Raw genomic sequence first — 12,009 nt, forward strand, 5'->3', positions numbered from 1 at the left:
TCTCATTATAACAATTGAAAACTAGAAAGAGAAACTAAGAGAATTTGAGGGAGAGAAGGGAAGGGAGCTCTAGAGAAGTGTTTGAGAGCTCCCCCCCTTGGGGTGTGTTTACAAGCTTGGGAAACCTCACTATATATAGGCCTAAGGAAGCTGAAAATCTGAATTAAGTATGGCTAATGCATACAACACTTGTTTTATAAAATCTGAAATGGTTGATGCACTTCACTAATGCATACAACACTTCCATTATAAAATCTGAAATGGTTGATGCACTTCACTAATAAATCCCACCAGCAGCCCTAGCTCATCTTCATGTCACCATGACTAAGCTTCCAACCAGAAATAATAGCTCATCCTGAGGTCAGCATGACCAGCAACTTCAAGGGCTTACGAATTGGGCTTCCCTTAAGCAAATTAAGACTTTAAGCACTCAAACTTGAAGTTCAGAATGTCTTCTTTCCAGCCATATATCATTTGGGCCAATCCAAGGTCGGAGGAGGAAGTTAAGGCCAAAACAAATTGCTAACTCATTTTGCGCGCTGATAAAATCCATCCTGAGCATGGCTCTGTGTTTGCTAGGTAACAGACTCCATATTTATCCAATGGGGCTGAATTGTGGATATGTTATAGTACACACCCATTGGAACAACTTTCATGAAGAATGCTGCCTCATCTGAGCTGTGTAGGTTGCTGAAACAAAGCTTGCAATATGACCTACGGAACTGGACTGGCAGGGGGCTGTAGCCAAAATGAGTTTGTCTTTTAAGCTCTTCATCCATTCATCCAAATTAGGCATTAACATGCTTGAATTGCATCATTTACTATCCAAAGCCCTCATTATTACCTAAAGCTCAATGAACTGAAAGATAAACACAAAAAGGATTAAAAGCACAAGTTTAACTCAAAAACATAACCAAATCATAAGCTAGAAGGGTACAAAATGATATGTAAATATGCACCGATCAATCCCCTTGGCCCAGAGCACCAGGCCGTGAGATTAGCACCATTAACATTTTTGGCACAGCCAGTGAGACTGAATTTGAGGTCAAAGGCCATGTGAAATTTGTGTGTGCCTTATCTTGTGTGTGCTGCCATTTGGGATTATTAGATTGTCATTATTTGTAGGTGTTAATTTGGGAAAAGTCCATTTTACAGGGGAGACTATACCGAAATTTTGGTAAAAGTCTAGCCCTATTTTTCTTAAAAGTACGGGTGAGAGGTGTAAAGTTAGTAGTTGGTCCGGCATCGTTCGGGTGTCAGATTATGTAACTAGATTCGACACAAGTTCCGAGGGGGAATTCAACTCGGGTCCTGTCCCTAATGTTGAATCGAGATTGTATGAGCTTGGCATGAAAGCTTAGAGTGTAGGAGCTAAAGACCCACAAGTTTAGCAAATGAGAATGCATGTGCTTGGCTTGGTGTTGGATATGCTTGAGTTTGGGTGTTGATAATTTGTTGTTTGTGGTTGTGGCTATGGCTATGGTGATTTAAGAGTTTCAAGAGAAGGATGATGGAAGAAAAAACTTGAGGCTTGAAGGCTATGGTGTTTATAGCTTGGAAGGGTATGAGGAGAAAGGAAAAGCTTGGAGTTATGCTTGGTGAGGCTTTATAGGGAACATGGAGGATTTCAAGGCTAAGAAAATAGAAGAAATGGTTGTGATAGCTGAGGATTGGTTGGGATGGCTGCTGGAATGCTTGCAACAGCCGAAGGGAGAAAGGAAGGTGGTCTGATAGTTGCTGGGGTGCTTGAGCAACCAAGAGACGTCGTTCTCTACTTGTGTCATGGCTTCTAATTTATAGAAGGCAAGGGCTTTCCTTTATTTCCAATGGGTAAAAGGAGGTGATGAAACCATTCTATTTCCAACGTGTAAAAGGAAGCATTGAGACATTATTATTTCCAACAGGCAAAGCTAAGCATTGAAAAATGACTATTTCATATGGGTAAAGTGAGGTGTCAGAGTTGGCTTGTTTCAAGAGGGTAATAGGGAGTGCTTGAAGGATATCTCATTTGCTCACCCACATTGGAGAACTCCAAGCAATGGTCTTGGATTTTGGTGCTCCCAAAAAGTTCATTTTTTAATTATTTTTTTTTGTGGATTAATAAATTGGTAGGTCCTACAGTGTGCACGTCATAACGTCTGACCAAACGGTCAACTTAACAGAGGATTTAAATTGGTCAGAGTTGAAAACATTGGGGTATAAATTGATGAAATTGAAACCCCATGACCCATATTGAGAATGATCCCAAACCTTCAAGGAGTCTTTAGTCGTTAGCCCTATATAAAAACTAAGCTTATTTGAGGACATCTTTGTAGGGTCCACCATACATTGTTTTCTCAATGATCCAAACAATCTAGTTTTTAGATATTCCCTCAAAGATTATCTCTGCAAAAATTCACTTGAATCCGAAACAGTTTGACCCACTCAATTAGATTATTGTTATTTTAGTCTTTTCTTGACGCATTGTGTTCATCTATTTTGTTGCTTGCAATTGGATGCCTTAATGATTTTCAATTTGTTTGATTTTTTGCAAGAATAATCTATAAATGAAGACTTGAAAAATAGAAGATTTGGATCGTTAAAAAACATTTATAGGGTACCCTAGAGGGTGTCTCACAAATAAAATTATTTGAGGGATCTCTCAATCTCATAAATAAAATCTTGGGTCCCCGCTAAATGTGCGTTGTTGTCGGGAAGAAATGCCGCCGTACTACTTCTGTCATCTTTTTTATTTTATTCCGAATAATTCTGTCATCTAAATGGTTGGACTAGTCTTGATATGATCATCCTATTCCTATTTCTCTTATTTGGTCAAGGGCACTAGTTGTTCAGAGACTTTTGCATTTATAAGGAAGAGCTTTATTTGGGCAAGGATTAAAAGAATAGAAGGAAATTGTTGTATATTCTTCAAAATCCCTTGTCTAGAACATTAATGAAATGAGTCATCCTTTTTTTTTTGGGTGAACATTATTAATGAGTCATCAGAAAGGCTTCAGCTGATATGGATCCCTCCCTGGCGGTGCTTTCCTCTTGGTCATTTTCCTGTCAAATTCTTTGACTCATCTTTTGATGAAGCCAACAGAGATTTCAAAGTTCTCTCCTTATCCTAGATTCTTTACAGGTCATTGCTCTCATCCAAAAGAGTAGGTGGCCAAATCCTATTGGTTAGAGCACAGCAGAGCATGTCAAATATCCAAAACTGAGTTTCCTCTTCATTTTCTTTTACCTGTTTTTGCCATTTTGGAGCTAACTAGTGGTGCATATGAAACCAACTGGACATTAAGTCGATACAACTTACGAGGCAAATTCTTCTGGCTAGCGTTTATAGCATAATATCTAGAACAGATTTTCCTTTTTCTTTCATTTTTATTTTTTTGTTTAAGAAACTAACTAGTGGAGCATGTGAAGCCAACTGGAAAGAGAGAAAAAAAGAAATTCATCTTGAAAATCTGATAACTTCATTTTCACCAATCAGAAAAGAGATGAAGATATCCCATAGATAAGGACCCAATGCGCCAAGAACTATAAGTATACTCACTAACTACTCTCTTCAAACAAGCAATCGGCACTTCCACATTGTCTAAAAGACAATACACTTTCATTTTTTTTTTTTCTGAAATGGCATCTTCAACAATGGCTCTCTCCTCCTCTTCTCTAGCAGGCCAAGCTGTCAAGCTTAGTCCCTCTACTTCTAACCTTCTCGGTGAGGGCCGGGTCACCATGCGCAAAACTGCAGCCAAGTCCAAAACTGTGTCATCCGGCAGCCCGTGGTACGGCCCCGACCGTGTCAAGTACTTGGGCCCATTTTCTGGTGAGGCCCCATCTTACCTCACCGGAGAATTCCCTGGTGATTACGGTTGGGACACTGCTGGGCTATCAGCAGACCCAGAGACCTTTGCCAAGAACCGTGAGCTTGAGGTTATCCATTCAAGATGGGCCATGCTCGGTGCCTTGGGCTGCGTTTTCCCTGAACTCTTGTCCCGTAACGGAGTCAAGTTCGGTGAGGCTGTTTGGTTCAAGGCTGGAGCCCAAATATTTAGCGAGGGTGGGCTAGACTACTTGGGGAACCCAAGCTTAGTCCACGCCCAGAGCATTTTGGCGATTTGGGCAACACAAGTTATCTTGATGGGTGCGGTGGAAGGGTACAGAATTGCCGGTGGGCCTCTTGGTGAAGTAACAGACCCACTATACCCAGGTGGGAGTTTTGACCCATTAGGCCTTGCAGAGGATCCAGAAGCTTTTGCTGAGCTGAAGGTGAAGGAGCTCAAGAATGGAAGACTGGCTATGTTTTCTATGTTTGGGTTCTTTGTGCAGGCCATTGTTACTGGAAAGGGACCAATAGAAAACCTAGCTGACCACTTGGCTGACCCTGTTAACAACAATGCCTGGGCATATGCCACAAACTTTGTTCCTGGAAAGTGAGGGGTGCATGGAATACTTGAGGGAGAAGTGCTTTGACAAATTGCTTGTGCGTTTGTTATGAAATGGGATTATTTTTTTTTTTTCTATGTGCTATTGTGCTGATGAAATATGGTGATCAATGCAAAAGAATATAGGAATAAATTTGATAAATGTCTATGAGTCTTAATAAATGTTTTGTATAAGCATGTTTTGAGTTGTGCCAGCTAAACCAATCAGCATTATGCATTGCAAGAAATGGGAAAACTACTGTGGGCATCTGTTTGCACCAAACGTAGATTCGTCCTACAAAATGCTAATAAAATTATAGAGAAGATAAAAAGAAAATTGCGTACAAGATGTCGGAAACCTCTATAACAAGAATTGGTTCTAACTCACACAAAATAAGCTGTCTTATATAAGCCAATTAACACTAACGTTGCCAAGCCATGTAAAAAGAGGGAACTGAGCCAAAGCAATAAAGAGCAAGAGATAATGGTGCTTGCTTGAATCATAAGTCCTCACCTCCGCAAAAAGTACTCTCTTCATAGTCTTCACCAAGAAGACTCCCATGCATAAACAAGTCCACGGCATCAAAAAATAGTACGAGTAACTCAACATAATCCGTCCAAGCACAGCCAAGCACAACCCTGTGAAAGCATACCCAGCATATGCCGCAATGTCTAGAAATGGTGCCTCACCGCTACCCAAGGAAAGCAGTGTTACTTTCAGTAGTGCAACTTGTAAAAACCAACCAAACAATCCCTTGATAAACAACCAGTTTAGAGCTTCTGGGCTGAACCTGGCAGGCAATACACAAAAAACATTGAAAGACTGAAATACCAAAAGCATAATTAAACACACACAAAAAAACACCTAAGCTTCTCAAAGAAAATCTTAATTGAAATAATGATGTGGGTTGAGGAAGCTAAGGACTGGGCGATGCACATTTGAAAAAAAATGCAGTGGTAATAAAATCTTGATGTTGAGAAAAGATCCAATAGCTAATTGTTTCGATGTCCAAATGCAAGATATTACTTTCTCTCCAAGAGTCAAAACACCTAGAATACTCCTACCTAATCTAAAGACATCTGCAGTGCATTTATATTTTTTAAAAACACAAAAAGAAGAAGAAAAAAGAAGGAAAAGGAAAACAAACTAGTGTATCAATGGGTTCTGATTTCTGTAACAAAAAAGCAAAATTTAGACTCATGTTTCTGTAACAAAAAAGCAAAATTTGGACTCATGTTAACCAATAAAAGAACAGTACGGACTTCTGAAAGAGTCTTTGGTCTCGTCAGCAGCATACCTCTTTGGACATATGTAATACTCCAACTTACAAGTCATATGCATAATCTAGGAAAACAGTGTTATTTTGAACACCATGTTAGATGACAGTTTCAAACAGCTTATCTTGCTTTTAAGCTTTAATAACTAAAAGGTAATGATTCATATTTTACTCTTGACTTAACTAATGTAGGAGTTGAGATGTACCAAGGCCCAGGAAAGCTTCAACAGAATATCATTTTACTGTAACATACTTTTACTTCTCGTTTGGCCTCCCATAAGCTATTTAAGAGGTTGAAACAATAGTGATAGAGTTAAAACCTATGAACAAGGGGAAAACTAAATGCAGCTACACTATACAAACGAAAGGAGCAAATATATGGGTACTAAGTAAAACTCTTTTTCCAAACTGGCACACTAAAGTAGAGAGTACAAACCAAAAGTAAGATACTGCATTCCTATACAAGGAAACTAACAGCAAAAGACAGAATGCATAGCTCCCTTCTAAAGTTATGATGAAACTCAAATCTTCATTCCTATAACAAAATGATTTTCCATTTGAGCATTAACTGGAATAAAAGAGGAACTGCTCAAGAGTTAAGAGTAATATCTAGAAATTTCATAATACTTACTTTCCTTGAAGACCCAATGACAAGCCAGCCAGAACCACATAGGTACCAAATGCCATAAATGGAATGTATAGGTCCGGAGCATTGATGTCATAAATTGGGGGCTTATAAGAAAGCCTGCCTCCTACTGGTTCAGTTATTCTGGTCCAATGGCCCTAGAAAAAGAGAGGGTGGGGGGAAGGAGTAAGTTCTATGGAAGGATAATCTGATTCCTCCAAGAAAAACACAAACATTAGCACTTACCCTGTGCAGAAATGGGAATAGCACCACCTTCAATTTGTTCCTCACATACTGGTCATTCACTTGGAAGTAGTACTGCGGATCAGAAAAATACCTACTGATCTGCTCATTGCAACACAAACTGTCAGAATAAAGATCAATTACCTTAAATTAAGTACAAACTTAAGAACAACTTCAACATCTACGAGCTACCAGATATTAGAAGGGCTAATCTAGTCACTTGAAGACAATCATACAAGGTTGTAACCGTGTTTAAAAGTAGTTGGATACAATTTAAATGAGCTCGAGATCAGTGCAAAATATTATTAGGTAGACTATAAGATGGAGGCATTCTATGGATATAGCAGCATCTCCAAACAAACTTTAAACTGGCAAATCAGGCCATTATGTACAATACAATAGACCAATTTAATTAACATGGATCGTCAACCATTCACCCAACCAAGAGCATCGAGAAACAAACCAAGAAAGAAGAAATTGAACAACCAGAATCAAGATTTCCAAAAAGGTTCAGTCAATAATGACAATCCATTCCCTTTATATCAAGCATCATTCATACCAAATTAAAAGCATGTCAATTTGATTTAAATAATAATAAATAAACTAGGTACAAAACGGATTCATGAATCCCTGTTGAACATGTTATTTGCTAGCATAAAAATATCCCAATCCGTCATATGATTAAAAGATATTAACTTGAATCAGAAACTTTATATTTTTCACGAAAATTGGGAGCAATAAGCTATTAATACATAACTCTATCTTTCATAGTTTAACCCTAACAGTCGACGGCTACTTACATTGCTTTGTACATACTCAGAGCTTGATCCTAAAATTTTCTCTCCGTAAGCACCCAATCCACCACGGATAAGTCCTGAACTAGCACCGTACAACGCATCCCCAAACGGATTTGGCTGTGAAGTTGCAGTGGGCATTGACACCCCAGGCTGGGTTCCTACATTATTGTACATTTCTGTAGTGAAACAGACACAAAAACACAAAAATAAAAAAGCAGTTAGATCAAAGACTGCTCCAATTCAAATGGGCCTACAGCAAGACATCTTTCGTAATAAGCGTATCTAATTGAAATCAATGTACTAATTCTAAATCTCACTCATATTTTTCCACTCCAAAAAATTGCCAGCACTGTTAATTACATATCTATCAATGATTTCAGGCTAACAATAAAGGCACAAACAGAAGTCTCAAAGTCTACTTGAGTCGTTCTAATCTTAATATAAGTTAAATTCTGTTCATTAGGCTACCGTTGGGTCGGTTCCAATCGGTTTCGGAAATATTGGAAACTGAAAGATTAAACTAAAGCACACAAAATTATAAGTCAGCATCCCAAAAACAAACACCACCAAAGAATCCAAAACGTTAAAGGAAAAAAAATAATTAAAAAAATAAAAACCTGGGGTTGCTGATCTTTGGTGGTTTGCGTGATGGTGTTGTTGGAGAGGAGGACCTGGGAGGCTGGAGGCGGCGTCGATTTCTGCTCTTCGTTGGCAGAGGCCGCGTTGATTTGAGAGAGAGGGAGGGAGAGAGAGATACACGGCGTTGTACAAATTAATTTGTGAGATTGGATTGGTTTATTAACTCACTCCTCTCCCCGTTTTTGCCTTCTATTTTTGTTGTGAAGTTTTTCATGTTCTCCGTTGCTTCCAGCGGACAAACAAAAACGTTTTTCGTTGCATCATCTGTCCAATCTATTATTACCACGTGGCAATTTCCAATATATTATGAAAAGCTTGCAGTTGAAGGGACTAGCTTTAGAGTACTTCCACCCATTTACCATGACAAAGAACAAAGGAAAGTGGGGCGGTTATCTAGTGAGAACACCTATATAAGAACATTATATGAGAACACCATTGGATATAATCTAACGGATGCGTGAAAAACAATTATAAGTGAAACTGTTGTATTAGAACGAGGCTTTCTTCTCTCTCCTCCCTCCAAAACGTCCCCTCCAAACCAGCTGTTCGTTTTGTTTAATTAGGAGGCCAATTTTTTTATCTGCTTTGATTGAGGAAGAACACTAACACTGAAAAGAGAGCGCCCCTGTAATTCCTTATTCTCTTTTGAGGAAGAACACTGAAGAGCGCCCTCATTTTTTTGGCTTTCTCAAGCGAAACAAAGCAATCTTCGATTTTATATTTTCGTCTTTGTGGTTTAATCTTTCTGGTCGGAACATTCGTCAATCCTAGAGCAACGCCGAAACTGGCGTTAAGTTGGAAACTGGTGACCGCAACCCTTGTGCTTATGTTCTTTTGGTTTTGAAATCCTTGAGCATGGTCAAAATAGGGGTTGAGGAAAATGAAAAGTTTTTGGGGTTGACGTCCAGATCTAAAAGGGCGACATTGTCATATTTGTTGAAATTTTGAAGTTAGAAATCACTTACGAGGTAAGTGATATATTGTATTTGTCAATTTTAGTATTGGGCATCAGCATGAGTTACGTTAGTTTGTATGTAGGTTCTTTAATGTTTCACTAGAGACTCATTTGCATATCGTATGTTAGTTAATATATATTTGAAAGCTCTTTGAAAGCATGTGCCAATGTTGGTATGATGGTGGTGATGTGATATTCAAGGTTAAATTGCAAGAATTGTGAAATGGAGTGTGAAAGATAGGTGACACCAAAATTGAGACTTGAATTTGATTGTTGTGAGGATGTGTTCAATTTCTATAATATGTATGCCGCGAAAGCTGGATTCATCATTCAGTGTTCTACAACGAGAACGTGCACATTGACAGGAGAAGTAACAAGAAAAGAATATGTATGTTGTAAACAAGGGTATTCGTTAACAAGCAATGTTAGTAGTAAGAGAAGACAGCGAGGTTGTACTCGAACTGGTTGCAAGGCTAAACTTGCGATTTTGAAGGTAAAAAACAAGAATAAGTACATTGTTGTAGGATTCAATAAGGTACACAACCATGACATGACCACAGTTGATAAAGTCCATCTATTGAGATCTCACCGTTACTTAACAGAGTCTACAAAGGTCTATAGTGCACATATATGAGCAAAGTTAATATCCCTGTACATAAACAGGTAAGCCTTCTTGAGGTGCAAGTAGGGGGATTGGAAAATGTTGGGTTTGTTAAGAGAGATGTCTATAATTATATAAGGGATTGAGCATAATGCAGAGCTACTTAAGGAGCATTTTTTAGCTGAGCAAGAAAAGAATGAATCATTTTATTTCAAGATGGAGGTAGATTCGAAAAGAAGGATGGGTAATGTTTTCTGGTTAGATGCAAGGTCAAGACGAGCTTATGGGTTTTTTGGAGATGTAGTGGTATTTGATAAAACGTTCAACACAAACCGCTATGGGATGGTCTTTGCACCTTTGTTAGGAGTTAATAATCATTGGCAGACAGTGTTGTTTGGTTGTGCATTCCTAATTAGTGAAATCACAGATTCATTTGTATGGTTGTTCAAGGAATTCAATAAACCCATGACAGGTGAGTGATCGGTTCATAATTGTATATCATTTTGTACCCTTCTAGCTTATGATTTGGTTATGTTTTTGAGTTAAACTTGTGCTTTTAATCCTTTTTGTGTTTATCTTTCAGCTTTAGGTAACAATGATGGCTTTGGATATGAAATGATGTAATCCATGCATGTTAAAGCTTGATTTGGATAAAGGGAAGAAGTGCTTAAAGACAAACTCATTTTGGCTACAAGCCCCTGCCAGTCCAGTTCCGTAGGTCATATTGCAAGCTTTGTTTCAGCAACCTACACAGCTCGGATGAGGCAGCATTCTTCATGAAAGTTGTTCCAATGGGTGTGTCCTATAACATATCCACAATTCAGCCCCATTGGATAAATATGGAGTCTGTTACCTAGCAAACACAGAGCCATGCTCAGGATGGATTTTATCAGCGCGCAAAATGAGTTAGCAATTTGTTTTGGCCTTAACTTCCTCCTCCGACCTTGGATTGGCCCAAATGATATATGGATGGAAAGAAGACATTCTGAACTTCAAGTTTGAGTGCTTAAAGTCTTAATTTGCTTAAGGGAAGCCCAATTCGTAAGCCCTTGAAGTTACTGGTCATGCTGACCTCAGGATGAGCTATTGTTTCTGGTTGGAAGCTTGGTCATGGTGAGCTAGGCATGAGCTATTGAGCTTGTTGGAAGCTTGGTCATGGTGACATGAAGATGAGCTAGGACTGCTGGTGGGATTTATTGGCGAAGTGCATCAACCAATTCAAATTTTCTAATACAAGTGCATCAACCATTTCAGATTTTATAAAACAAGTGTTGTATGCATTAGCCATATTGAATTCAGATTTTTCACTTCCTTAGGCCTATAAATAGGGAGGTTCTCTAAGCTTATAAACACACCCCAAGGGGGGGAGCTCTCAAACACCTCTCTAGAGCTCCCTTCGCTTCTCTCCCTCAAATTCTCTTAGTTTCTCTTTCTAGTTTTCAATTGTTATAATGAAATATTTGTGCTGAAATTCTCCTTAAGTTTTTCTTAGTTCCACTTTACTTTTCATTATGTAAATTCTTTTCTTTAGTTTCAAGTTTGATTAGTTTCCAAGTTTCAATTATGGTTTTTGTTCTTATTCATTATGCTTATAAGTTAATATGCTAGTTTGAATGATTGATCACCATTTAGGCTTGCATGTTAGCTATCTTGGTTTGAATTAAGAGTAGACATCATGCTTTAATTCGAATTGAACTATGAATAGGAAGAGTATGTATGGACATTCGACAACAGGGATTAGATACATGCTTGGTTGTTTAAATTGTTCTTCTATGCTTAATGGGTTCCTAATGCTTAATTTTAGGTTAGACAACAAATGATCAAATTAGGGAATTAGGAACACAAGGTTATGACCAAACACCATGGCTTAATCATACTTTAGCTAGAATCAATCCATTAATCTAATTGAACTTGGGAACTTATCTGCTTGAGTTAGTTATTTCTTTCTTCCTTGTTTTATTTATTTCCTTTCTTTTTCATTTCTGTTTTGTGTAGGAAAAATGAATTGGATCATTCAATCACCAATCCTCGTGGGATCGACCTCGCACTTACATATGCTATACTACCAAACGGCTCGTGCACTTGCGAGTATCACAAGTTGAGGATGCAACTGAATCCATTTTGGTGCAGCTGTATCTACGCAACAGTGAGCCACCCAAAATTATCATCACTGATCAAGATGCAGCCATATCAAAGGCAATTGTTGTAACTCTCCCGACAACATTCCATAAATATTGCATATGGCATATCTTGAATAAGTTTACGAAGAAACCCGGCATTGGAGAATGTTTTTCATAAATGTGCAAATGCATATGGGGTATTGACATGAAACAAGAATGTGATGAGAAATGAGACGAAATCATCACAAACAATGGGCTGAAAAACCATCCTAGGCTGAGCTCAATTCATGCTTTGCGGGAGAATTGGGTTCTATCATATGTAAAACATGTGTTTTCGGCTGGG

General features: G+C 38.4%; 2 protein-coding genes across 3 annotated transcripts; one reads left to right on the top strand and one right to left on the bottom strand.

Annotated features, from left to right (window-relative positions):
* The first annotated feature begins 3,535 nt into the window (after nucleotides 1-3,535).
* On the top strand, nucleotides 3,536-4,572 carry LOC110760260 (chlorophyll a-b binding protein 40, chloroplastic). Its single transcript, XM_021962499.2, has one exon. The coding sequence runs from the start codon at nucleotides 3,619-3,621 to the stop codon at nucleotides 4,420-4,422; it is 804 nt and encodes a 267-aa protein (XP_021818191.2). The 5' UTR covers nucleotides 3,536-3,618; the 3' UTR covers nucleotides 4,423-4,572.
* LOC110760259 (uncharacterized) lies at nucleotides 3,623-8,210 on the bottom strand. 2 transcript variants are annotated; one of them, XM_088254779.1, is made up of 6 exons: nucleotides 7,969-8,210; nucleotides 7,355-7,527; nucleotides 6,558-6,656; nucleotides 6,318-6,469; nucleotides 6,123-6,221; nucleotides 3,623-5,200 (listed from the first exon to the last, which is right to left on the bottom strand). In XM_088254779.1, exons 2-6 carry the CDS (start codon nucleotides 7,523-7,525, stop codon nucleotides 4,813-4,815), a joined length of 909 nt encoding a protein of 302 aa, XP_088110905.1. In that variant the 5' UTR covers nucleotides 7,526-7,527; nucleotides 7,969-8,210; the 3' UTR covers nucleotides 3,623-4,812. The 2 variants fall into 2 exon arrangements, with proteins under 2 accessions (XP_088110905.1, XP_021818189.1); XM_021962497.2 differs by lacking the exon at nucleotides 6,123-6,221 and having other exon boundaries at nucleotides 7,969-8,209.
* Between the last annotated feature and the right edge of the window lie 3,799 nt (nucleotides 8,211-12,009).

The sequence above is a fragment of the Prunus avium genome, chromosome 6 (assembly GCF_965620075.1).
Source record: "Prunus avium chromosome 6, drPruAviu1.hap1.1, whole genome shotgun sequence".
Classification (NCBI taxonomy): Eukaryota; Viridiplantae; Streptophyta; class Magnoliopsida; order Rosales; family Rosaceae; genus Prunus; species Prunus avium.

Coding starts and splice junctions, on each gene's coding strand:
- LOC110760260 (XM_021962499.2), top strand. CDS start 3,619: ATGGCATCTTCAACAATGGCTCTCTCCTCCTCTTCTCTAGCAGGCCAA.
- LOC110760259 (XM_088254779.1), bottom strand. CDS start 7,525: ATGTACAATAATGTAGGAACCCAGCCTGGGGTGTCAATGCCCACTGCA. Junction 6,470..6,557: donor TATTCCCATTTCTGCACAGG/GTAAGTGCTAAT, acceptor CTCTTTTTCTAG/GGCCATTGGACCAGAATAAC. Junction 6,222..6,317: donor TCATTGGGTCTTCAAGGAAA/GTAAGTATTATG, acceptor ATTTTGTTATAG/GAATGAAGATTTGAGTTTCA.